The sequence below is a fragment of the Clytia hemisphaerica genome, unplaced genomic scaffold (assembly GCF_902728285.1).
Source record: "Clytia hemisphaerica strain Z4C2 unplaced genomic scaffold, Clytia hemisphaerica genome assembly, whole genome shotgun sequence".
In the NCBI taxonomy this organism is placed as follows: Eukaryota; Metazoa; Cnidaria; class Hydrozoa; order Leptothecata; family Clytiidae; genus Clytia; species Clytia hemisphaerica.
In genome coordinates this window covers 1,861,915-1,889,083 of record NW_027103359.1, presented here as the reverse complement: position 1 = coordinate 1,889,083, position 27,169 = coordinate 1,861,915, and the positions used below count along the sequence as shown (strand labels likewise).

Sequence of the window (27,169 nt, the reverse complement as noted above, 5' to 3'; positions counted from 1 at the left end):
TCTCGAATTAGATTGATAGAGAGCTTACTTTGATTTATCTGAAACGATGATTTTCTTTTTATTGGTCGCCTTGAAATGTATTTCACGCATGTGTCGTACTAGTTGCGAGTGTGTCTTCAATGGTCTGAAAACGAAAGTTCAGTTCAATAGAAGATACATTTTTTTCAAAGCATTTTAAAGACTATGTTAGGTACAGTGGGGTCTTCATAACTCGAACCTTTTTAACTCGAATGTCTCCTTAAATAGAACAAGGATTTTTGGTCTCTTCAGCTAACAATGCCTTATAAACCTTACTCCATAACTCGAAATTTCAATAATTCGCACAAATTTGCGTTTCCGTGTTCCGTCCGTGTTCGAGCTATGGAGACTCCACTGGAATAGTTTAGATGGTCAGGTCAGGAGGCGGTTTTGATGAATGGTTAACTCTGTTCCATGCGTGTTATCGGTTTTTTATGTGTTCTCTTGAAACATCATTAACGTAAATAAAGCCTGGGATACACTGGAACGACGTTGTGCTTGATTCACACCAAGTTTAAGGTGTGTGTACACCTTTTTTCCGATTTTTTTTGTCAAAAATTTTTTTTTCAGTCAAAGTGGAAGAAAAGTTACTGGATTTCATTTTGGTAAAATCGCAATCTTAAAATCTTTTTTTGATACAGAGTTATAACCATTTCAATTTCAAAACAAAGTTCGTCTTATGATGGATTATTTACTCAAATAATTGTCTCTTTCGGAAACAACAAAGACAAAAGAGAGAATTCAGCTGATGCTTATTCTCACCTCTATTGAATAGTAATATTTTTGACACATTTCACTGATTACTCAAATAAACAGCAATCATCTCGTTAAAAAATTCAAATTGATGTAGAAAAAAACTATTACCACACCATACTACTTTTAACGAAGTTAAAGTCACCCATAGCATTTAGATATCGACTTCATTCTTTTTTATGAGATTCCCAAAAGATCAAACTTAAAAAGTTTCTTAGGATTTTATTTCTAACCGAGTTGTTTTTCCTCAATTTACAGACAACTGAAAAAATCACATTTAAATTTACTTTTTTATCGATATTTTTACAGAATTTAGGATTTAAAGAGTTAAAGTCAATTCCAAAAAAAATCCCAAGATACTTTTTTAGTTCGATCTATTGGGAACATAGTATCGAAATTATTTTTTCAAAATTCAAAATTCAAAAGCTGTGGGTGACTTTAACTTCTTTAAAGTAGGTAAGGTTAAAATTCTTAAGATTTTAATTATATCCTGCCCAGTTTTTTAAATTCAGCTGAAACTTTTACCATTAGAAAGAGAATATTATTGGCTTTCAGAAAATATATACTTTTGATATATAAAAATTTGTTGTTCTAAAGATATGATCAATTAAAGAGAATGTGTCAAGAAAGGTGAACATATACCTTAAGATGGCATCGTTAAACAACCCAGGAACATAAACGTCCGATTTAAAAGCAATCCCTTATTAATTTACTACAACTCTACTATGGGTATTTTCCTGTCCAAAGTATGGTAAAATATAGTAGTAACCCCTTAATGAGAAGAACCCTACGATAAAATACAATCAGTACAAAACTTACGGCATTTTCTTTTCTTGGCGGTGACATGATTTCCATTTGCAAGGGAAGACGCCAGTTTCAGCTGAAAGGTGGATAAGGTTGAAGATTAGCAAACTGTATTTAATCTTCGAAACCTATATGATATCCATCACAATCAAACAAATTCGACAATCGAAACACATGAACTAAATCAAACACAATCGACCAATAAAATCTGATTATCGAAGCTCAAACGAACGGCTAAATTTCTTTTTGTTTCGCTAATTTCAATGTTAGAGCGTCAACTAGGTTCACCGATCGAATTTCAATGGCGGAATTAGGCAAATGGAGGGTACGAGTATGTGCCGCCCTTAAGGGTACCTTCTTTTGGTACCCTCCCCCTAAGGGCTAGAAAAAATAGAAAATCTGATTTCAGTCCTAGTAAAGGCTTGGGGACACGTAACGTTTTTTCCCGTTGGTGCAATGCAACATGCTCCATCCCACCAACCTGAAACGCTTTCTCGTGTCTCCACCCCATCTTTTTAAAATAACATTTGTGCTTTCTCTCACTTTTGTCCCTGGGACAATGGAGCAAAATTGATTCGAATCAATTTTGCTCCATCGTCCAAGGGACAAAATCAGCGTGTCTTTTGGGTATTTCCCTCACCATGAAACAAAAAAAAGAAACCCTGAGACACGCACTTTTTTCTTCTGTTGGTGGGATGGAAAATGTTGCATTGCACCAACGCGGAAAAAACTTCTCGTATCCCCAAGTCAAAATAGGAAAATTTCAACTTTTTACCCCTTAAAAAGATCGAAATTTCAGAAACAAGAATAAGACATACCACATCGAACGAGATGAGCTCCTTCCACCACATGTATCATCAAATCTTGAAGTATTTCGTATTGGTGTTCACAGTTTGCCCATGCGCACTCATAAACATATAAATGGTCACCAAGGCCTTGTCGCTTAGCACGTTCTTTGAATTCTGTGCGTTGTTCGTCTGTCAGAGCTTTCCATCTTAAATAACGTAAAGTAAAGAGTGAATTGAACTAAGGATTATACTGTAACAAGAGGCAACTTTTAAGAACTTTTACAACACAATAGAATTGCAGTTAACTCTCGCTAACTCGAACTCAAACGAGAATTCCTCCAATTTGTTCGAATTGCAGAGAGATTCGAACTATAGGAAGTTTTCACATTGACGGGAACTGCTATAGAAGGATTCGAATAATAGAATTTCGAATTAGCGAGAGTTCGCTGTACGTCTTTTAGAGTTATGACAATGTTGATATTGGGCAAAGTAAGCTTTCTCTTCCTGCTTGAAAATCAACAAGATTATTTGGTATTCAATGTTTTAATTCAGTAGCCAAAATAGATATCAAACCATGTTCTCAAACGCTTCAATTGCGTTTTGTTCGCAACCATTATATTGACTAAAAGGATGACTTCCTTTCGTTCCAGAGCGTAGCAAAAACTGTTAAGTGTGAATTTAGATATCAATTTTTATTACCTCTCATCAGATAAAGTATTGACAGCACTATTGGGAATGTTGGGTTGTTGGCGCAGCAGTGCGATCGAGAACTCTTTCTTGAATAAAGCGAATCCAATCTTCTCCATATCTACACTCTAAAATCATTCAAACATTAAAAGTTTGTCGAAAGTTCAATACATATGAAATAGCACAGAGAAAGTATTTTATCGTAGTGATGACCAACAAATGTCGAATGCTTCAACATTGCAATCCAGGAGTTCCAAGTTCGAATCCCAAATCCTTAAAAAGCTCCGTTTAGTTCATAGATACCTGTGATACAGATTCCTGGGTTTGTCGTGGAACCCCGTGATAAAATCCAAAGACTGTCAAAAGTCTTAGGTTGCTGGGTTATCTACGTTAAATATAGAATCTTTCCTATTATTCTTCTGGCCTTGACAAGTCTTGAGAAAAAAAGGAGAAAAGCAATGGAACAAAAACAGAAATAGAAGTTTAAAATAATTACCTGTTCATCTATTTCCATAGCCTCGTTCTCGTTAGAAGCAGTCTCGCTTTCGGGCGTGGTTTTTGTTTCGTCTGTTTTGGATTTTTCATCGGTTGTTGGTGGTACTAACCATAAGGAAGGCCGCTGAAAAGGGTTTGGAAACGATTTAAAATGAACTCTCTCCCAACTTGAAGCAAATTACCCGAAGCAAATTTTCCGAATCATCTTGTAATTATAGCCAGTATTCAAATCTTTCTGTAATTCAATCGTCCACAGAACTTACGAAAGAACCTCTTAATTCGAGGCCAATTGGGTGCCACTAAAAAGGTCTTGGTCCGAACGAACGAACGAACGAACGAACGAACGAACGAACGAACGAACGAACGAACGAACGAACGAACGAACGAACGAACGAACGAACGAACGAACGAACGAACGAACGAACGAACGAACGAACGGGACTACTTACTCGTTTAGGATTGTGAGGTTGTTCGAAATACCAATATTCATCATCGCGTATATGTTGCGGTAGTTGAAGTCTCTGCAATGCAAATAATAAAGCATGGTCTGTTTAGTCATTAATCAAATTATAAGTTATCAAACAATTATGATAATTTTGCCTTAAAGTGTAAGTTTGAAAATCGTTGTTTCTAAGAGTTTTCCCATTTCAAAAAGAAAAGTATCATTAAAATCGTACAAGAATCCGTTAAAACAAGTAACAGTTAAATATGACTTTTTTATCTGAATCAGTACAATAATGCTTTCCAAAGATATGTAACTTGACACGAGTTTCATGCTTTAACATCTTCGTGTACAATTTTACACGACTAGGCCGTTCTATTAATTTCAGAAGAAATAACATGTGACATTTCCTGAGACTCGAAAATAACCAGAGAGACATAAGATCATAAATACTAATAGAAGATTAAACTAAATGCGAAAGAATTACATCATACCTTGCAACCACGTATATTTCTCCGGAATTTCAATTCATCTTCGTTATATACAGCTGAACATAAGTAAATATCTTTTTCCTCCATTTCAGTCGGGCGACCTGAAGAAATTAAACTGTAAGTTTATAACTAAATTTCATGTTCGGGAAATTTTTGCAAGTAGGTAGTAACGTTTGAGTTATCATTTGCCGTTGTATCTTAGCAATATTTTAAACACTCGTAGGGTTGCCAGCACCCTCTAACTACCTGTCGTTTTAGAGGTCTACGATTCAGACTAGATTCTCTCAATTGGGGCCTCAGTAAACCCGAATTTCGTTCAAATTTGACATCCTCTGAAGGTCACAATACATGTGTCACAGAGTGAAGCTATCTGATACCTATCTTTTTACTTTAGGTCGTATTTAAAGAACAGGTCCTCTTTATTGGGCCTCAATGAACCCAAACCTTAAACTTTGTAATTTAAAATTGTTATGAATTCAAGCAATATGAATTCCCTGTGCCACCTATTTTTTAGAGCCAGACGAGTTTCTTAACTTTTACTTACAAGATTGATAATCTCTGAGGGTGAGAACGGAGCATTTCCCACAGATGGAGGAGATGAGAATATCTTCTTCAATGTTACTTTCGAAACATTCGTTGACACTGAAGAGTTGTGTTGGCATACTTTTCGTATCTTCCGGTAATACAAACATGATGCAATGACAATATGCATCACCACTGAAGAAAAAACAAAACGTTATTGAGGTATCCTAATCAAGAGATTGCCAACATTCCCATTTTTTCTGGGGTTTATTTTGGAGTGGATCAGGTTATTTATTTTAAATCTAATATTCTATTTTTTTCATCTTCAATTTTTCAGTAAATACTTTCTGTTTAATTTCTTAATAACTTTGATGAGCGCTAATAGCATACCGCGGTGATTCTAAAAATAGACATCAAAATTGCTGTTTGTCCGAGTTCTAATCCCATCATCCTTTGCATTAATTGCTTTTGTGAGTCAATTACACTTATTGACAATACAAAAGTAATAACTTGCATGCATTACGAATCAAGACAAAAAGGATTGTGGGATTGAATTTCGGTCAAATGTTAAAAGTAATAATTATGACGTTTGCATAGCGGTGTGCTATTGGTCGTTTCGGCTCATTCACATTAAGATTTCGAGAATATAATAATCGTAAACTTACTTTTCATTGGTCCAAATCTTTTCGATTTTAGCCAATCGTCGATAACCTTCATCAGATTGTACGTATACACCATCTCCTAAGAAAAAGAAAGATGAAGAGAAACTTTTCATTTCATTGCAAACAATTGGTATATTTCGTGTATTTGGGGGGGGGGAGGTAATAACACAAAGAGTTGAAATTTTTCTCAGAGAACGGTATTTTTAAAACAACTTCTAAAACAAATTCTCATCGAAACTCTGCAAGTACTTTGAAAATAAAGGAGACAAACAGAGCACTTTCAGTTGTCCCACTTTCGTTTGGGATTTATGAAAATATTACTACCCTGCCAATAAGAACACAATTTATTTGAATCTGGGTATTTTTTAATCCCTCTCACAGTTTATTAGGTACGTGGGAGTATGTAACATAGTATTAATGATGATTCTTACCTAGTTTGAAGACATCAGTATCGGTGACATATTTTTCGTAAAATGTTTTGCCTTCGGTAGCCTCTATGATACAATTCTGAAAGAAAGGCAACGTCAAAAGAAATATCAATACTCTTTATTCTCAGAGATAATTTATTTATATCAGAACTACAACGAAAGTCAGATTTTTGGCAGAAGACCGAACTCTGTCATGGAATAAAAATATGGTTGACTTTCGCTACTCCAAACTTAAAGTGAAAAAGAAAATCTAATTTGTTGAAATTGGGCTTTTTTGCCCCCACTGTTGAGGATATTGATTTTTCGAAGTATCGAACCCCCTGGATATCCTACTTTATTAGTAAAAAAAAACCCCTGGATATCCTCTCTTATAAAGATGCTTACCCCTGGATATCGTATTTTCTACTTGAATGAAAAGACACTTTATCCCCTGGATATCCGCTTCCTTGTAGATATTTAACCCCCTGGATATCCAGTTTTGAACAAAAATCGTTAACCCCCTGGAAAAGCCCAGGACAGAGTGATTCGAAAATCTGGAAAAGTTTTTAACGTGGATTTCGCTTCGTATTAAACAACAATACACAGTTTAAACTAGCGGGATTTTTCGGTTACCGTTTCTTTGGAGTATTTGTACCCCTCAGTTGATTGTAGATCAATATCTATCGAAGAAGTGACATCTTTCTTTGTCTCTTGACTATCATTGGTTTCAGTTGGTGATGTATTGTTGAAAACTGATGAAACTCGTTTGATTTCCAGAGGTGTTTCACGCTCGATTAACTCAATATGAGATGCAGCAGGAGGGAAGGTCTGTCAATAAGATGAAAAGCTTTTGTACAGAGAATCATTAGAAATACTTATCTCGGATCAGGTTGACATTACAGGGCCCATGGGCGCCAAGCCTATCAGTCACTCTCACTGATACGCTTGGCGCCCATGGGCCCTGTAGTGTTAACCTGATCCCTGGCATTTAAAGTAATCTAAAATCTGAGAGTCACTTGGTTAACAAACTTTCTTTTATTTTTGTCTAACGATCATTGAAATGATTAGCTTGATAACCCTCGCAATTTAAACTGATCTGTAACAAACTGAAATCTTAAACGACAGAAAGTTCGATGATTCCCGTCTAGAAGTAGACGATCAACCTCGCAACTAGTTCCTTCTAGCTTTTGTTTATTTCTTCGAGAACTTCTTCTGACATTGACAAGTTCTGTTAACTCTGAAACCTGAAATAACAAAATATCGAAAAAACTTTCACGAGTTTGCAAGGAAGTCTAAAACCACGATTACTAAACTATTAAACGTAATTTCTCCAATCTTTCGCCTAGCATAAGTAAGATTAATTGACCGTGCTAAATAAGAGATCTTTATTGAAGAAGAAACTAGATAACCAAGCTTCTCTATAAATTTAGACATACATTTTACTGGCAGTTCCATTCCTAGAACGAACGAGGTTAATGTCATACTATATGTCGAAAATAATTCCCAGGCTTAACTTTGCACAAAAATAGGGAAAACAAGTAATACTTTAATGGACCTACCTATTTATAAAACGAATAATTAGAATTTAATGGAAGTAATGTATAATTTTAAATTTCGATTTATATATCTATTGGAACGGAGAAAGCAATTAAGAAACGCATCGATGTTTAACGGTGAAAGAAAAATAATATCGACACTTTAATCAATCATTCAGAGAAAATTAAAACTGAGAAAATCTCAAAAAACTGCTTTTTTCGGGACATTTCCGGTTCTAGCGGCCGGAAAAATTTTTTTTTCGAAAATTGGGCTCTGTCACATTTTGGGCATTGCCATTTTACATCATTGTGCAAAAAATCATGAAAATCTGTCGAGTATAAGTTGAAAAAATGAAGGAAAACCGTTTTATGCCGGTTTTCGGCTGTTCCGTTCCGGCGATTTTTAAGGAGTTCCGGATTCAAAGGATGATTTTTTTTGGAAATCAAACGATGCTAAATTTTGGGCATCATCATAAAGAACATTTTTCTGTAAGGAAACAATTAAATAAGTTGAAAAAATGTGACGGAAATGTGAAAAAAACGACGATTTCCGGCACATTTCCGGTTCTACAGACCGGAAAAAATTTTTTTTCGGCAAACGGTTTTCGACACCTTTTCGGCAGTACTAATGTGCATCTATGTGCAAAAAATCGCAAAAAAACTAATGATAAAATCTCGAGAAAAATCTCAAAAAACCGCTTTTTTCGGGACATTTCCGGTTCTACCGCTAACCGGCCGGAAAAATTTTTTTTTTTCGAAAATTGGGCTCTGTCACATTTTGGGCATTGCCATTTTACATCATTGTGCAAAAAATCATGAAAATCTGTCGAGTATAAGTTGAAAAAATGAAGGAAAAAACCGTTTTACGCCGGTTTTCCGCCTGTTCCGGCGGCGATTTTTAAGGAGTTCCGGATTCAAAGGATGATTTTTTTGGAAATCAAACAATGCTAAGTTTTGGGCATCATCATAAAGAACATTTTTCTGTAAAGAAACAATTAAATAAGTTGAAAAAATGTGACGGAAATGTGAAAAAAACGACGATTTCCGGCACATTTCCGGTTCTACAGACCGGAAAAAATTTTTTTTTCGGCAAACGGTTTTTCGACACCTTTTCGGCAGTACTAATGTGCATCTATGTGCAAAAAATCGCAAAAAACTAATGATAAAATCTCGAGAAAATCTCAAAAAACCGCTTTTTTCGGGACATTTCCGGTTCTACCGGCCGGAAAAAATTTTTTTTCGAAAATCGGGCTCCGTCACATTCGAGGGTTTATAGTAATGCACCTTTGTGCAAAAAATCAGAAAAATTGAATGAGCCAATCTCGAGAAAAGTTGGTAACTAACTAACTAACGAACACGGGTTAATTTATAGGACCTCCACCCCACCGGGGTAGGTCCAAAAATTAATGACAATCACACGTTAATAATCAGAGGAAAATTAATCCCAATTATTTACTAATACCCTAAACAGCTGAATCTTAAACGCTAATAAGAGAGTAAGAAATACCTTCAGCTTTTTGAAGGTTTTAGTTCTTCCATTGTATCGTGATTCACAGACAAATACATCTTCGTCGTCAAAGCCCTATATAGAAAAGACAGAAGCTTTCTGAGTAACAAGCTGAGAGGTCAGTAAAAGTACAATTTTTGGAATCTTAGGTATGATTCGGCCAGGGTTATTCGGCTATTTCATTTAAAATCCATACAGGGGGTGGATGAACATTTCCAGGGGATATAATCCAAAGAAAAATTTCCAGGGAGTATGATTTATAAAGGAGTACCTTCAAAGGGGTAAAAGATTGTTCTAAAATTTCCAGGGGGTTAAAAACTGATTTTAATTCGTCCAACCTCTTTTTTAAGGTATTAAAAGATTTCCCAAGGGTTCTTTCACAAAATTTTCTATTTTCCAGCTGGTATTCACACATTTTCTTGAAATCTTTGTTGGCCTTAAAAAGTTTCGTCCAACCCCCTGCATGGAAATTCGATGGAACAGCCCATTGAACCTACGAACTTGCGCATCGTAGCCGAATGTTCTACCTTTAACGCAGCTTTGTCAGAATGATTGATTGAAATGATTAGAAGTATTATACAACAGGGGTTGTACCTTAAAAGGTACATTTTGGCCTATCCACTACCCCAAAGGTTTTCGGCATAAATATTTTAAATATATAGTGTTGGAACAAACCTTTGGTTTGAGCTTTGGGAATTCTCTCACACTCATGACGTAACATTTACTGATGATACCACTTGATAAAATGTAACTTGAATGAGTGCTACGAAAAAGTTCTCGTTGCATGAATTTCCTTGATGCCAAATGAAAAGTGTCTTGAGGACGACAAAACCAGTTGCCATAAATACCCTGTAAAAAAGAACGAAAGTTTTGTTTTCAATGCAGTACAGACTAATATATAGACCCAAATTCTGCTGACAGGGATGCATGGGGGCAGAAAAACAAAACAACAAAAGAATCTTTTCAAGGAAAACAAGGAAAAAAGCAACCTATGTCAAATGAATAATAATCTTTCAAGTAATCAAAGGCCTATAAAGTGGACTCTCGTTAATTCGAACTTCTACTATTCGGTTCGAATCTTTCTATAGTTCCAACTCATTTTGAATCCCCGTCAAAGAGAAACCTTTGTAAAATTCTTTACAATGTTTGAATCTCTCCATAGTTCGAACAAGCGTAATCACTTGCGAAATTTTAGCAGGAACCTCTTCACCCCCTATTACCATCAATAAAAAATCTACGGATATATATCTAAACAGCTAAACCAGTTTTCAGACGAAGGTGCAAGGTCAGCCTGATAGGAGATATTCATCTTAAGTCGATTGGGAGTTGATTAAAGAGCTGAATGTGACCTACCTTGAGTCCATCTTTCTGAGTCCATATTTTTTCAATAGACATGATATGAGAGGGCCGTCCAACTTCTTCTGGTGTGAGATAAACAAAATCACCGATATGGTATTCGACTCCTTTCAGTGTGGTTGACTGTTCGTATTCTAGAGTTTCTTCCTCTGGTTGCTGGAAGAAGGGAAAAAGTATTTTTGTTGAGTACAAGGTTTTTTTATAAGCATACAAAAATTTGAAAGCAGACTTGGAGATAATTAGGTCGATGGCTTGATAGGACTAAAAATGCTTATAAGGATGCTTTTATCTAAAGCAAAATTTTAGGGGAAATTTCGAAAATCCGTAAAATCAAGTTAATGCTTAGCTTATGCTCAAATTTTTGTCATATCTGAGTCTAGATATTCTTATAAGTGCAATGCTTGTAAAGAAAAAAACATGTAACTATCAACGAAGGGCTAGGCTGCAGAGAAAATGCTTTCTATAAAGGCAGGTCAATACCATGACTGTATTTAACAGAGTACGAACAGGTCAGAAGCGTGCGGTAATCGACTGTAAACCCAGGTTTTTAACTTTTCTAGTAACGAAGTAAAGGAGCTTTTGACTATATCGTTTTCTTCCAGAGTGGGGTCCCCTCCAAAAAAAATTATAAGAAAATACATGGGAAATTTCCGAAAATTCAGCCGAAATCCAAGAAGGGGGTTTGACTTTCCCAAAAATAACCAGGTCAACATGAGGGGAGGGGTTTCTTATTACAAATAGTCCAATGTCCTTACCACTTCAATAGCAGTGACACCTTTAAATCTGGTGGAAGAAGACTTATTCTTCTTTTCGCAACCATCTGAACTCTCTTCTTCATCGTCATCTTGAGAACTTTCGTTTTGTTGTTTGGCTTTCCTCTCAACGTCAATTTCCGTTTGAACTTTCTTCTGAGTGGCATTCAATGCTTGCGTCATTAGTCGCATACCGTCCTTCGTCAAACGGTCTCGCTCCATAATGAAATACATTTGTAGTTCGCATGAGTCTTCGTACATCTGAAAAAATGATGTATGAGAAATGAGAAAAGATAAAAATTAGAACAAAATTGGGGCGGGGCGAGGTGAAAAAGAAAGAATCACGAGTTTCCATTCATGAAATACACTTGTGGCTCGCACGTGTCTTCGTACATTTGAAATTTATTTGTCACCCAGATGTAGGCCGTGGCCAGTGGATTGCTAAAGTTTCAAAAATAAAGAAAAAATTCAAAATGTCCGTGACCAACTTTTTTATATGTTTCCTAGTCAAGTTGAGGGTACTGATTCCGAATTTGAATGTTACCAAGCTTGTAAATCCGCAGTTTTTTCATAATTTGCGATTTTTGGGTTTTCAGGCAAAATTGTAAGCCCTAAAAATGATTTTTGGGGGGTCTACAAAATCAAAAAAGACCTATACCACGTGATAGAGCTCTTCAAACTGAGCAAAAAAATGTATTACATCAAAGTCTCAACTTTTCTTGATCAAAAGTTATAGTCGTTTTTGTGGTCAAAAAATGATTGAAAACAGGGAATTTCCCCACAATCTGCATAATTTATGCAAAATTATAACACTTTTTGACGACCCCCCAAAAATCATTTTTAGGGCTTACAATTTTCCCTGAAAACGCAGAAAATCGCAAATTACTCAAAAACTGCGGGTTTTCAAGCTTGGTAACGTATAAATTCCAAATCAGCACCTTCAAATTGACTAGGAAACATATCAAAAAGTTGAACACGGACACTTTGAAAAAAAGTGAAACGTTTTTGGGTCACTGGCCACGGCCTAATGTAATAATTTTCATCACCGCGTCAAAGGATTAGTATACCTCGGAATCTGTTCGTCCATCTTTACGAGCTTTTTCAAAAATGGAAAACAAGTCGTCTTGCAAACGGTCCATCCTCTTGTAAAACCCCTGAAATTAAAGAAGAACAAGCAACATGCTGAATGGACCTACCTGATGATGAAACTTAAATAGCAATAAGGAGAAAAACAATCATTAAGAAAATATAGCGCTTAGCGAAAATGCACTAAATGTCATCATTGATTGTTGATGGGGGGGGGAGGGGTTTAGGGAAAAAAGAAATAGAAAGTTCCGGTTGCAGAATTGCAAAAGTTTTATTGACAATTGAATCATGCTTGATGGTGGCATTGTTATCAATAATTTTTTTAAGTGAAAAAACAAAGAAATGTATGGAAAAAGCCCAATTCAAATCTGCAAAAACAGCGATTTCCGGCATATTTCCGGCATTTTCGGCCGGAAAAATCTTTTTCTCAAAAATCGGACTCGACAATGATTTGGGCATTGTTTGTTAATATGCATCTTTGAGCAAAAAATCAGCAAAAACTAATGATAAAATCTCGAGAAAATACCAAAAAAAACAGTTTTTCCGGCATATTTCCGGCATTTTCGGCCGCAAAATTTTTTTTTCCAAAATCGGGCTCCGTCACATTTTAGGTATTATCATTTTGCATCAGTGTGCAAAATTTCATAAAAAAATATAAAGTACAGCTCGAGAAAATCAAGAAATACCGTTTTTCCGGCGAAAATGGGCTGGCACCGGCGCGATTTTTAGAAAGTTCCGGGCTTCAAAAAAACTCAGTTCTATTGACGATTGAACCATGCTTCATGGTGGGCATTGCTATTAATAATGTTTTTGTGTGAAAAAACAACGAAATATAAGGAAAAAGTCCGATGAACATCTGCAAAAATGGCGATTTCCGGCATATTTCCGGCATTTTCGACCGGAAAAAATTTTTCTCAAAAATCGGACTCGGCCAAGTTTTGGGCATTGCTAATACGCATCTTTGTGCAAAAAATCAGAAAAAACTAATGATGAAATCTTGAGAAAATGCCAAAAAACCGGTTTTTCCGGCATATTTCCGGCATTTTCGGCCGGAAATAAATTTTTTTCGAAAATCGGGCTCCGTCACATTTTGGGCATTACCATTTTGCATCATGGTGCCAAAAATCAAAAAAAACTAATGAGCCAATCCTGAGAAAAGCTGGTAACAGACGGACGGACGAACAGACGAACGGACGGACATCGGTTAATTTATAGGACCTCTACCCCACCGGGGTAGGTCCAAAAATAAAAAACCTGATTGTTAATAACGAATAAATTGTACCATCCTAAAATATAATCATCATAACCTGACTAACAGACAGTAAATTTCAAATCATGATAAACTAGAATTAGATTGAAATCTTGCTATCGTTGAAAGGATATTTGCGAGTTAACTACTTCGAAAAAATGAAATCAAAGAAAATAGGGATTCAAAAGGAGATTGATAATTTTCAATTTTCAAAAGAAGTTAAGTGAATATGGAAAGATGTCCTAGTCAACCAGCCCTTGCATTTTGGGGAGCCTTTGGTTCTGATCGCGGTTACTCTAAGGTCTCGAATAGTAAGGGGTCCCAGTTAAAGGGGAGGGGGTCCAAATTTTTTTTTAAATCTAATAAACGGGGGTTGTCGGAATAAAAGGTAATAATAACAAGGTATTTATAAGCTAAAAAACCAGGCTAATAAGACCAGGCTATTTAAAGCAATTTAGCTTATGATAGCTAAAAATATTTTCAAAAGTCAACGGGGGGGGTTAATAAGAACAGGGGTCCTAAAAATTTTCGAAAATCAATAAGCGAGGGACGTTCTTTCGGGATCTTAGAGTAGTATTTCTATCCGAGAGCAAACCTTTTTCCACCATACTTAAAACGGTTTACAAACAAAGAGACCTAAAACCAATACTCACCAATTTAAGAAGTTGTCCAATTATTGGGAGAGAAATTGGTTTTCTGTGAAAAAAAAACATAAATTGAAATGAAAGTACAAGGTCTCATAAAGTAGAAAACATACGGATTTTGCAAATAAAAACTAAAATTTAATCCTATAGGTGCTAGTACACTACAATACACTTTAAGAACATCCAAAATATTTGAAGCCTTCTGATGTTCTTAAACTTTTTGAGTTTTTAGTTTTAACATTTCTCATTTTTGTCATTTTGTGAGTACTTATATCCATTTTCCTAGAAAATCGGGTGTTTTAGAGTCCGCAAAACCCTAAAATTTCTTAACTTGTTCTCAAAGTTCTGGTCGTCGAGGCTTAATGTTCTTATATTGTTTGTTCTTATAAAAAACGTGCATTGATCAGCAAAATCACTTTTGACTACTCGAGTATTATAAAGCGGCGTTAGTGCGTCTGGGCGAAATGTCGGGAATGATGCATGAATTCAGGATAGAAATCTTCCAAGTGATAAGACTTCAGTAGACAGACAGACAGACAGAAGATTTGTAATACTGATAAATACTACTATTAGAGGACACAAGCATTATTAATTGTCTGGCACTAGATCAGTTTCAAAAATAGTGTGACATAAAAAAAAGGCAAAAATAGCACTTTTGACTTTGAATGTGCCTAATTTAGACTTACTTGATTGTACCCTTCTGAAAGTTTGCATGAGCTTAGTTTTACACTAGACAAATCACCTAGTAATTTCAAAAACCTGTATTTGGTGACATTTTCAGACTTACTTTATAAATAATAAGGGTAACTGAAAAGTAAGTCTATTTTGGTCATATCACAGTTTTTGGGGATGAAAATCATCAAATAATAAATTTCAATGATCCTCTCAGCAAGAAAGATTTTTGAAACTGATCACTAGCGAAGCGAAGCGAAGCGAAGAATTTGTTATCCGTGCGAAAGAAGTCAGCAAATCAAGCAACAGACTATACTGATTACCCTATGAATGAATAATAGGTTTGGCATACTATCATTAAACTTTTCTTTAAAAACCATCTGTTTTATAGCCTATAAACTGAACTCGTTTCCAGTTTAGCTGGTTAATTTTTCTCCTTTCTCAGCGAATTACAAAAAACATTCATCTTCTTTGTATCTTATATATCTATAAAAATGTTTCTCAATGTCTACTTCTGGGTATTAGAGCTCTAAAATTATCGGTAATTATCGATACCCTTGATCAAACTCCGCCTCCACAAATTATAAATGAATAAATACCTTTGATATCCAGAGGGTTGAGTTGCTTCAAAGGAGACTTCAACCTCCATCAATGAATCTGAGTAAGTTCTTCCCTCTTCGTCCTAATGGTGAAGAAAAAAAATCTTGGATTACATTTTATATCTACAGTCTTTCTTATAAGAACCAAAGAATATAAAACCATTTAGTAAAGTTAAGAAGATAAGGCTAAGAAGCCTAAAAATGTTCTTAACATGTTCTTATTTTCACAATATTGTGAGTATTTATCCAAAGAAATCATGTGCATCTGAATCCGCAAAGCCTTGAAATGTTCTTTACTTGTTCTTAATATTTTGGTTATCAAAGCCTTATGTTCTTATATAGTTTGTTCTTATATAAAAAAGTGTAGTTAACAGTTTTAAATGTGGGAAATCTTTAGATAAACAGAAAATGGTGATGGGTGTTAACGCTAATAAAAAAACTCAGATTATTGTGTACCTTATTTTCAAAATTCCCATTTCTGCCTTGGCTTGCCCACCCCTTTGTTTTTCTTTATTTTATCTTCTTTTTAAGAGTTTTCGAATAGATAGATATGCCCCTCCGATGTATCGGAATGGGTCCTACCCACGATGGAGTAGGAATCACAGCGCAAGCAGACATTGCAACCCTGCAGATGCGAGCTGCCGAGCCATGGTGTATACCACGACACTCGAACTACATGGGAGTACGGATTTAGCCGCAGGTGTAGAACCTCCTAGGTGTCTCAGCACACCGCAATGTCTGGAATATCTACCCATACTCTTGTATCAGAGTTATGGTACCCAATTCCCCTCACATGGCATGGGTTGACCCGGGCGAAGGAGCATTCACTTGCCAAGTGAATCGTAGTGCCACGGTGGGTATCGAACTCAGGCCTCCCGGACAGAAGTCAAGCACGATAACCACTCTAAACCACTACGCCCACGAGTTTTCGAATGAATGTCAAAAGACATTAAAAATTCAAGGGTTCAAAGAAGAGAGCAGCAGTTTGCTAAAGAGCGTGGTAAAAAAAGAATAAAGTGCAACATACCTTATGATTAAGAATGTTGGCATAAAGATGGTTCAGTAGTGTTTGTACAAGTGAGGGGACATTCGGAATGAACGGCGTGTCTTCTTTGTTCACCTGATGAAAAATAAATAACATTGAGTTGTGCCGACAAGAGAGACCCGAGGGCGGCCTTTTCCTAAACCTATTTATCCGAAGGTAGGAGGGCAACTCTTTACCATGGATTTCTCTACTTACCTATGAAACTTCTCTTTAGTTGCTGAGCATCAGGAAGGGAGACGTCAATTGTGGAAATATAAACATTTAAGTGTCGAGAAAGTTAATTAAAAATGAACAAGCCGGAACGATGATTGGTTAAAGTTAGAGTAAGTAGGGAAGTGTAACGTAGTCGAGTGCTTGAAAGCCAAGGGGATAATCAGTAATTGTTCGAGTTACTAAAATTCGAGTTAAAGAGAGGCAGAATAGCCTAAGAATCTCCTCACGAGACCGAAAAAATCGTTCGAGTTTATAGAGATAATCGAGTTGAGGAGGTTCGAGTTTAAAGCGATAATGAAAAGAACGAACAGTCCAAAATTAATAAATTTTTGTTGATTTGTTGGTTATAAAACGAGATAGAGATACACTTTTATAAGGCAATCCCCGCTCCATTCAAGTATTTAGAGATCAGTGGTTTACCTCTTGCTTCTTTTTGAGCATTTCTCGCAGAAGAGTCAGTGCATCTTTGTAGATCTGTGAGTCTGGATCGTTGTATTGACAGGCGTTATTGAAAAGCAGTAACATGTCTTGTTCAAAGTCTTCTAAGGATGGATACTGAAATGAGAAGAAATTTAACGTAACAAAAATGTAAATTGTTATAAACTGGACGTAAAATGACATAAAAATTGTAGAAAAAAATGCTGCTGAGAGTTAGTTCTAAGATGTGTGTCACGAAAATTGTTTTCTCGCCACTTTTTTCGACCTATTTGTGGTCAAAAAGGTGTTTAATTTTGCATAAATTAATGCAGATTGTGGGGAAATTCCCTGTTTTCCATCAGTTTTTGACCACAAATAGGCCAATAAATTTTGGCCTAGAGATGTTGGGACTTTGATCTAATACATTTTTTTGCTCAGTTTGAAGAGCTTTATCACGTGGTGTAGGTCTTTTTTTAATTTGAAGACCCCCCAAAAATCATTGCAATTGATTGGCCTTGCAATTTTGCCTGGAAACGCAAAAAATCGCCAATTACTCGTTACTTGCACGATAATATCGTGGAAACTTTTTGATTTTGGAATCTAAATATACTAATACACGGGTTTCGAATTAAATTTTTTCTTAGCTTTAGCTTTGATCCCATGTAAATTTGAACGAAAAATATCAAGTAAACAGAACGAAAATTGGCCGTGTATCAAGCAATTTTAGCTCATTTTTCCATTTTGACAGACTTTATGGGTCATTATGAAAACAAAAAACATTAAAATAAAAAGTCAATCGTTTAATCATATTTCTTTTATTGAATTTAAAATAGAAAAACATCTTTTGAATGAACACCTGGCTTTCAAAAGAGAAGAAAGGAAATCTATCAACCTTTTATAAGGCATTTCCCCTTATCGCTCCTTTTATTTACTTGATTTTTTCTCTCGCGCCAGATTTAATTCGAAACCCGTGTATTCGCGAGTTTCCACCAAAAAAAAGTTAGTTCTAAGATGTGTGTCACGAAATGAAACATTTATCGACCTCAGCAGCGGGACTATTATCAGCCGAATTTAGATAGAGTGATATACGAGCGAAGATAGGAGTCTATCACCATAATTCCCTAACACCCTGCCTTGAAGTGCTTGGGATTCGAACACAGTCCATTGCGGTCAAGTCTGTGATCGAAACCTCCACACTACCCATCGTGCTTACTTTATTAAGTCTTGAATTAATGTACGCCAGATCGATTGGTTTCTTGATTAAGAGGAAATAATCAGGATAATCGTTTCGTGATGGAAGGCGTTCGAAAATCTCCGATAATGAACGCCCGCTCTCATCCTACGGTAGCGAAAAAAGCATATTTCAAGGCATAGTAATGTTAGCAAAGGATTTAAACCTCATAAAACACTAAAAAGACTTTCTTTTTTATTCTACATCTCAATTGCCAAACTCTAAAATGAAGGTAGCTGGAATGGAGTTTCCGTATAGGGTTTATTGAGAGAGGAATTGGTCGACAACTTCCAAGTTTCCCTATCTTTAGAAAAACATAGAATTTTTGTTTTAAATCTTGTTCTACATTATGAAATATTGCAGCCAAAGAAACAAAAAAGCACTAGTCATTTTTTCCTGGAAATCTTCCAATAGCTGCTATTATACAGGCTTTCCAGGATCTGTATAAACCATCTAAATAATCTCTAAACAACGGTTGTAGACTTCCAAAGAAATTCTGAAGTAAAAAAGAATACAAGCTGTCCACCTCAGTAGTGTGATACAAAACTTACCACATAGCTTCGAATATGGTACAAAATTTCTTGAGCTTTATTTGAAAATTCACGTTTGTTCAAAAGGATTGGTAGGGCTGGTGAATTACTACAAAAAAGAACACAAAACATGATATCGTAAGTTTCAAAAACGTCCCAATCAGATGCCAATAATACATACTGTCTGGAGTAGATATAAAAACCAGTAGAAGTTTATATTAAATAACTTGAGTGAGGTAGCAGTGAAAAAAAACATTTAAAACCCCTCCCAAGGAGGGAGGGCCGCTGTAAATAAATCCCAAAACATGGGCGAAATGAAATTTTCTGAACAAACCTTTGCCGGGGAGCCTTTGATGGACTTTTATTTTCTAAAATGAAAATGAATAAAGATATAGGCTTTAATCACAGAACAGCACATATTTACGTTTTTGAAAAAACCACCAAAACAAACAAAGTCAACATTGAACCTGAATATCACTGATCCGTGTATATTTGAAAGTGAGGCACGTCCACTGACCTTTATATGTCCACTGACCAAGCTATATCCGCCATCTTTGATCGGAGTTTTTTTTTTTAGTTGTACCCGCAAAGAAGCCATTGAAATGTTAAAAATTAACGTCCTAGCGGCGCTACACCATCAAAAGTATTCGGGGAAAGTATATCTAGTTCTCTCGATGCATTTACACCGTTATCGAGTAGTACTGCCATTAGGGTACCACTTTTCAAAAAACTCTGATCAAAGATTTTGCTTGACTGGTATTAAGAAGCTTGGTATAGAGCATATAAAGGTCAGTGGACGAGGTAAGTTTATTAAAAATTTGGGGAGAAAAAAATTTCTCAAATTGCTTATAAAATTCACATGAGCATACTTCGTAAAATATTTTTAATGTTTTAATTAATGTTAAAAGGGCTAAAAATCAGATTTATTCTTAGAAAAGCCCAGATGGTTTGTAATTTTGTTCTTAAAAATCTTTTCATAGGCATATTCTTATAACATACCAGTAAGATGATTCAACCATCTCCGTTTCTTTTTCAACGTTTTCTCAAGGCTGACTGAATCCTTATACACTTCAGAACTTTCTTCATTGTAATGGCGTGCATTTTGAAACATGATTTCAAAATCGTGAATAAACTCATCTTCAGTATTATACTCCATGGAAAGGATTTTATTGTTTATTGTTTTCATGTCGATAGGGTTTGGTATGACTTTGTAATAATCAGGATATTCATCTTCGTCTGGTAGTTCTTCAAACATTTCACAGATCACACGCCCTTCGGAATCCTGAAAGAACATAATTATATTTCATAAGACCGTGCATCTGTTACATACTTTTTTCTATTCAATTTAAAGGGGAAAAATGCACAAATTATGTCCAAATTTCTGTTCCAGAAAAACGTTGAAAAAAAATGATCCACTTGACTTGGGAATTAATGAACTGTTCTTAATGCTATACCTGTTGTCTTTGTAAAACTAATAATCGAAAAAGAGTGTTAAACCATAAAAAGTTTGTACTGCAATGACGTAGAAAAATATCATGAACTCAAAACACGAAACCAATGAATAAAACTAATTTAAAACAAATATCAAATACACTACCTATGTTCAATATAGGTTTTAAAAAGATTCATCTCAATAATAAACAATAAAACGAAGCAATCAATCATGTCCACTTTCAATACATCAACTGATCTGTTAACTTAAACTTAAGTCTCAGGTGGTAGATTCCCAACAAATCAAACATATCATGCTACAAATTTTGAAACCAAGAGACAGGAGATAGCCGTAGAGTAAAACCCACCTTGTGATCCACCACACTGTTGTAGAGTTGCAACAACTTCTTCTTTAAACCTCGCTTATCAGGTTGACTATCCGGAGTCCTTGGCATCGCCAGATCATTATTTACTGCGATGGGTTTGCGGCCACGCCTTGGTGTATCCCCATTTTCTTCAGTTTTCAAAGATTTGCGACCTTTTCTCTGCAAAATAACATTATTTCTATTTCATTTTTATTCATTCATAGCAGCTTTTCTCTGACTCATTTGGTTTTTGTTATGAAAAGTTAAAATACTTGATAACAAAGCATATGACATAACGACATATTGACAAGTATTCGCTAATGGAAGTGATTCCAGTCTGTGTCAGGAATGAGTAGCTTTCTAAAAGCTAGTTGAATATAATTCATTTAAAATCTATTGACAGGTTTTGAATAGTCAAGAATAAATTTAGTCACTCTATCTTTCATAAGTTTCATTCCCTGTGTTAAAAACCTCGTTCAACAACAACAACTACAAACAATGAGATTAAACTGGCACTTACTGGTAAATTTTCCCTCAAGAGAAGATATTCTGCTGACGCAGCAACCTCCTCGATCTTTTCGATGGTGTAATTTCGTAAAATAAAAGCATCCTGAAAGATAACAAATCATACAGGTTTGTTCACAATTAAAAAATTTCCAAACAAAATGAATTCAAAAACTCAACATTTTAGCTCCAGTTCTAATTTAGTCTTACAAACACAACTTAACAAAATAGCATTTGGAAATCTTTTAAGTTGAGAAGGAGATTTAAAAACGGCAGATAATATAACTCATTTTTTTAGAGTAAGCAAAAGGCTATCAAAGTTCGTTGTAGCTAAAATTTGGATCAAAGTGGAACTGCAATTGCCTTTAGAAAAAAGGCTTTAGATAGGTTGATTTGGATTTGTCACCGATTAAATCCAAAACCATGTAGAAAGTAAACAAATGTCTGAAACTGTACACCTATCTAGTCTTGGCGCTTTTGAGGAGACTGATAACGAAAATACAAGAAAAATTCTTCTGGACGAAAACACATGTGTACCATTGCATTAAATCGATAAAGTAACGTCAATATAGTTAAGTAATTCGAATGCTAGTAAAAATAGTTAGCGCTCTACTGCAGAGACTTGCGAAAATGTTTTGGCAGGAATTTGCTTGGTTTGATTTAGTTTTAGCCTAAAAATGTCGTGCGCCGAGGAAAATTGTAAATTCATTACCAGTCCCCTAAAAAGCTGACAGCGCCGCTAATGGTTGATAATTGTATTCATCTACTTCATTCTCGTCGATACTTCGAGGTACTTACATTATAGGCTTGTGTTCCCGGTTTGTTGTACAGCAACCCATTTTCAAAAGCTTGCACCAAATCTTTACCAAGGATATGGATATCGCTGAAATAATTTTGCTGAAAAAGACAAAGAAGAAGAGAACTTTATGAAATTGTATGAAAGTCTCCTCACACACACAAAAGAGCTCACCAACAGAGAACTGGGCCTTCTAATGAATTTTATCCTATTGCATTCTCATTTTAACTGCAAATCAAATGCAGGTTTCTTTTTCAAAATATATACCTTGATTTTAGTTCTTGTTTTGGTGAGACTGACAGGTCTTTTGATGATCTCATAATAATTAGCATAGCATCTAAAATATATGAAATAGATAGAAATAAATACTTAAAAGGAAATTATTTTTATATTTATACACTAGTGTATAAATATAAAAATAAGAAAATTTTGCATAGTTTGGGAGCTCCAATGAAAAAAAAATTGTTTACTCACAAATCAAAAATACATCAAGCTTGGGTTCAAAAACTTTCCTTTTTCAATTCAAAATTTCAGTTTTAAAACCAACACAATGAAAAATACCTCAGTGTATTTCATTAGACTACATAATTTTGTGATTAAAGTATTGTTTGTGATTGATGGTGATTGATGTAATTTTGTGATTAAAATTTTAGTGGGACTATATTTTGTCGTAAATTCAGTTGAAGTTGAGACACTATAGCAGAATATGATTTTCTTACCTTTTGTTTGGCAAGCGTAAAAAGGGTTGAGCTAGCCTGCGTCCAGATTGATCAGTAAAGCCCACAACAGTATTGTATAAAATTGAAAATGCATTATGTTCAAAGTTTTGATCAATTAGACCATCGTCTTTAGCTTCGTATTGTGTTGAGTGACCAGTGAAGGGACTACGAGGAACATCAGGTTTAACTTGAGGTGTTTGGTTTGTCTTTGCCGATGGTGGTGGTGGTGGTTTACTCTTTGTATTAGTATTAGTCTCCTGAGTTTCCTGGATTTCCTCAGTCTCAGCTGGTTTTGGGCTTGGAGTTGACTCTTTTTCTTCTTTAACAGCTTCTGATTGTTCTGAATGCTCAGAGTCGACTGATGTTGTTCTTGATTGGAGCCTAAAAAGATTTTAGATAATTTAGAGGGCTGACAACATGATCTTGAAAGTGGAGAGACGAAAATATTTAGTGAATAAGTAGGCAGAACCACAGTTTGTGCCAACAAGAGAAAATTATATTTTCATGTCACTTGCCTCACCTATGGCATGGGCTCTGTTTAATTTAAAAAGTGTTTAGATATTAAGTAAATATGTAATAGTTATCGGACAGTTACGAGTACAATATGAGAAATATTTTACAAGTCCGGAGATCTTTCCGTACAACAGAAAATCCGGAACGAGTGAAATATTTACATATTGTACGAGCAAATATCTAATAACTGGTTTATCAGTGACCCAAAAAATGCCCTTTTTGTGTTGGAAAAAAGCACAGGGTACTTTTGAAAAAAAGTGACGTTAGATTGCTGCTACCGCTACAATGCAACAACATCTTTTCGTCAATTTATATTTTGTACATGTAAAATACAAGATATATTGTACTCTTTTTAACCAATCAGATTGCAGATATTTTTTGGATCGCCGATAAAAGTAGTTAACTCCAAAGCCAAGAATACATCTTGAAAGACAAACAACAATTCTGGTTATTTTATGCCAAGAATTTGTGAATACAGTAGGTATGTATTAGAGATAGCAAGCAATTTACCTTTTGCGACCTTTGAAGGGTTTGAAAAGCTCCTGTTTCTTGCTGTGAAATGCTCTTTTCAAAAGTGTGGCATCCTGAAAAAAAAAGTGAGAATAACAGTCCATGTCATGTTTTATTGCAATTTAACACTAATTGAGAGAAAAAACCTTGCTAAAAATCGTGCCTGAATTTTAGAGCTACAGTATGTAGAAGGGAGCTTTAGTCAGTTTGGGAATCAAAATCAGAATGACTTATGTTATATGCTTGTTTTTTTTAACATTCCCAAAATACATGTTTTTTTAAGAAAGCCTTCAAACAAGACAGGAATGAAATACAAGATCATATTAAACTTGATCTTACAGAAGTCTTATGAAAAAGTAGTACTCACCTTTGAAATTTGTGATCTGGGCTCGTTGAAAGTGTGAACATTCTTAATCAAAAGTAATATGTCACTTTCGAAATCTTCAAATGATGGATATTGTTTGGTCTATAAGAAAAATACAGAAACTGATTCTTTCTGATCGTAGTAACCCATGGCAACAATGAAGAAAAATAGTTATTCCTTCATGACTTAATACCATGGAAACAAACAAGCATAAAATTAGTTTCTTTTGGAATTTGAATATTATTTACATTTAGTGTTTTGAGCACTGTGGTGACAACAGCAGTCTATGCTTGCTTATTTTAAGCTGCAAGCTGAGTTCTGGGAAAGACAAAACAAAACATGTATCTGCGGATAGATGTATTATCTACTTACTGAAATCTTTTTCTTGATTGTCTTGAAGTCAATTGGTTCTGCTATTATGTCATAATACAGTGGCAGTTCCTACAAATAATAAGAGCAAGTATTTTAAGACAGGGCAATACTCAGAAATAATTTACAGTAATAAATATACATAGTGTCCTGGTAGGTTGGTCCCCCTTGAGAATTAAAAAAAATTAATTTGTCCCTCTTTTAGTATACCCCTTAAAATTCAAAAAAATCAACAACAAAAATTTCTCCCATGTTTGTACTCATTGCTGCCCCTATTTATGTTATCTTTGTTAATGAAATGAGAACTTGAAAAAACCTCCACAGAATGAAATGAAAGAGTTCTTTTATGCAGATGAATAAACAAAATTAATGATGTAACTTATAATGTTAACTATTTTGCCTGGCAAGAGAAGAAAAAAGATTTTGTAAAGACTTTTTGAAGCAACTTTTTCTAACCCCCCCCCCCCTGGATTATCAAAAACAATTTTCCCCACCCTTTTCCAATTTCAATTTTCTTGAATAAAGGGGGTGGATTATGATATACTGGTACCTAGTACATTGATAACAACCACATAATATAATTAAATGAAGTCAAGTTCATAGGCTTACACTCTTGGATGGTAGAGTTTCAAACATTTCTGAAAGTGACCGTCCATCACTGTCTTCTTGATTGAAAACATGATCGTAGACTTGACGATATATTTTTGGACAATGAAGATCTGAAAATATAAAATTCAAATTCAAATTTCTATTGTACAGTTAAATCAAGTAGCTGACTAATAGACCTTTTCAAACAATTACGTCACAAACATCACTTGCCTCGTATACAAACAATTACCATGGTGATTATGTCCCTTGAGAGATGAAATGATTTTTTAATGAATAGAAAGTAGTTTTATTAAAATCCGCTTGGAGTTAATCACCATTGCAATTTTTCAAAAGAGGCAAGTGATGTTCGTAACGTAATTGATGAAAAGATCTATTCTATAAGATTCAAGAAATTTGAAAATCATAGGCAATTTGGGTAGATGCAAAGCATATAGAAAAGATTAAAACAAATAAAGAAAATGGAGGTGGGGCTACTGGAAAATTGCAGAGAAATTTGGTATCGGTATTATTATACTAACAATAACATACAATAAGAATATTTTTACCTGATTCTGAAGTGGGTTCATCAGAGCTCTACAAAATAAAAAGTTTTTTGGGTAATTGTCTTAATAAAAACATGGTAAATCTGGCTGATCAAAAGAATAGCGAGTTTGTGTATTTGAGATAAATCAAGGGGGACGGTATAAATCAAAGTTGACATGTCTCCAAAATCACCAGTAAAAACATCAAAATAATGTCGTCTATTTAGGTGAGCAAAGGCGATATAGATCCGTACATCAACTATCGACTGTGTTTTGTATCATTTTTTGAAAATTTCTTGCATTATAAAATAGATGTTAATATCTTACTGCTCTTGTTTTCTTGTGAGATGTTTCAACGTCAGGGCTTTCCAATACAGCTGCTGCTTTCCTTTTTGGTGGCATTTTCCATATACATTTATTTACTTTTTAGTTTCTAGTAAAAAATATAGTTTTAAATCAACGGAATGTCAGGAAACTCTAATAAAAAATATTTAGTTTGCTGTTGTGACAAAATTTTGGAAGCGGACAGTCAGTCAGAATTTTTTTCAAAACTTTGACAATTCAAGAAAGTTCAGTTTACATTTACGTAAGTTGGAAATGAAAACGTATGAGCTAGAAGGGAACTCACAATTCTTAAAGCTTAAGAAAGAACAAGACAGACACAACAGAGGTTTTGATTTGAAGATAAAAATTATTTTTTTAAATGGTAAAAATCTAGAACACCGTGTCATGTTAATTAGATTTATTTAGTTTCATACTTTAAATTAAAATAGGTGTTTAGTCAATATTATGGTCATAACTGAAAATATTTTTAAGAAACCTTTGTCCACCATCAGCCCGCGCAGTAACGTTTGCCTGCTTGATAATGACTCCCTTTACATCTCACTTACAATAGAAGCTCNAATGACGAAGAAAGCAAGTTGATAAACTAAGCATGGAAGACGCTCATGAAAGTTACGAAGAAAGCGAGTTGATAAATTTGGGATTTGTTAAAATGAATTTGTAGGCAAGTCAAGAAGTTTCAGAAAGTTTAGTCGAACATTTCAAAACTTATGGGAAAAATTATGGGCAAAAAATAAGCTCAAAGTGAAATTTTAACCCTTCGAAAACGCTACACATAGCATAGTAAAAACGATAATCAGTGAAAGATCGAGAAACGCTTTTTTTAGAGCGTGGGAAATTTCTATTAGTATTACGTATTTAACTGTATTGGAATGTCTTCTTTTTCTTTTAAATGTTGCAAAAAAGAAAAAATAAGTTGCTCAGTAGCGGCATATTTGATCTTTTTGATTTGATGACACTGCATTGTCTTCTTTTTCTCGGTAGGGAGCAGAACTGGGGGATATAAGTGCAAAAGTATCGAAGATGATGTAATGAAATACGCAAATTTAAATAAAAGAGAGATAATCAAACATCATCTAATTTTGGTCATTTAAACCACCATTAACCAACAATTCAAACGAGCTAGACCACCTTGGTTTAGCGTTAGCCGATCAAGTTTTAAAACTCAAAAACGTAGGGAATTTTATAACCATGCTGAAGTCAGCGAAACTCCAGGGGATT

At 34.9% G+C, this 27,169-nt stretch overlaps 1 protein-coding gene across 2 annotated transcripts in view; it reads right to left on the bottom strand.

Moving 5' to 3' along the window:
* The window catches only part of LOC136822665 (protein polybromo-1-like), a 29,275-nt gene extending 3,236 nt beyond the window's left edge, over window positions 1-26,039 (bottom strand). Inside the window, exons 1-36 of one of the 2 annotated variants that reach the window (XM_067078958.1) lie at window positions 25,934-26,039; window positions 25,631-25,658; window positions 25,086-25,195; window positions 24,480-24,548; window positions 24,111-24,209; window positions 23,744-23,817; window positions 22,721-23,101; window positions 22,269-22,338; window positions 22,004-22,102; window positions 21,222-21,311; window positions 20,705-20,881; window positions 19,905-20,187; window positions 19,240-19,273; window positions 18,927-19,014; window positions 18,358-18,483; window positions 17,148-17,282; window positions 16,497-16,589; window positions 15,470-15,552; window positions 14,208-14,250; window positions 12,287-12,373; window positions 11,223-11,480; window positions 10,465-10,623; window positions 9,787-9,960; window positions 9,112-9,186; window positions 7,233-7,313; window positions 6,703-6,897; window positions 6,094-6,169; window positions 5,666-5,741; window positions 5,023-5,195; window positions 4,482-4,579; window positions 3,995-4,066; window positions 3,547-3,669; window positions 3,063-3,178; window positions 2,394-2,569; window positions 1,591-1,651; window positions 29-124 (exon numbers count right to left, since the gene is read on the bottom strand). In XM_067078958.1, the coding sequence (XP_066935059.1) occupies window positions 29-124; window positions 1,591-1,651; window positions 2,394-2,569; window positions 3,063-3,178; window positions 3,547-3,669; window positions 3,995-4,066; window positions 4,482-4,579; window positions 5,023-5,195; window positions 5,666-5,741; window positions 6,094-6,169; window positions 6,703-6,897; window positions 7,233-7,313; window positions 9,112-9,186; window positions 9,787-9,960; window positions 10,465-10,623; window positions 11,223-11,480; window positions 12,287-12,373; window positions 14,208-14,250; window positions 15,470-15,552; window positions 16,497-16,589; window positions 17,148-17,282; window positions 18,358-18,483; window positions 18,927-19,014; window positions 19,240-19,273; window positions 19,905-20,187; window positions 20,705-20,881; window positions 21,222-21,311; window positions 22,004-22,102; window positions 22,269-22,338; window positions 22,721-23,101; window positions 23,744-23,817; window positions 24,111-24,209; window positions 24,480-24,548; window positions 25,086-25,195; window positions 25,631-25,658; window positions 25,934-26,008 (4,253 nt within the window). In that variant the 5' untranslated portion in view covers window positions 26,009-26,039. The remainder of the gene's footprint in view (window positions 1-28; window positions 125-1,590; window positions 1,652-2,393; window positions 2,570-3,062; window positions 3,179-3,546; window positions 3,670-3,994; window positions 4,067-4,481; window positions 4,580-5,022; window positions 5,196-5,665; window positions 5,742-6,093; window positions 6,170-6,702; window positions 6,898-7,232; window positions 7,314-9,111; window positions 9,187-9,786; window positions 9,961-10,464; window positions 10,624-11,222; window positions 11,481-12,286; window positions 12,374-14,207; window positions 14,251-15,469; window positions 15,553-16,496; window positions 16,590-17,147; window positions 17,283-18,357; window positions 18,484-18,926; window positions 19,015-19,239; window positions 19,274-19,904; window positions 20,188-20,704; window positions 20,882-21,221; window positions 21,312-22,003; window positions 22,103-22,268; window positions 22,339-22,720; window positions 23,102-23,743; window positions 23,818-24,110; window positions 24,210-24,479; window positions 24,549-25,085; window positions 25,196-25,630; window positions 25,659-25,933) is intronic. The other variant, XM_067078966.1, reaches the window with a different exon arrangement.
* Between the last annotated feature and the right edge of the window lie 1,130 nt (window positions 26,040-27,169).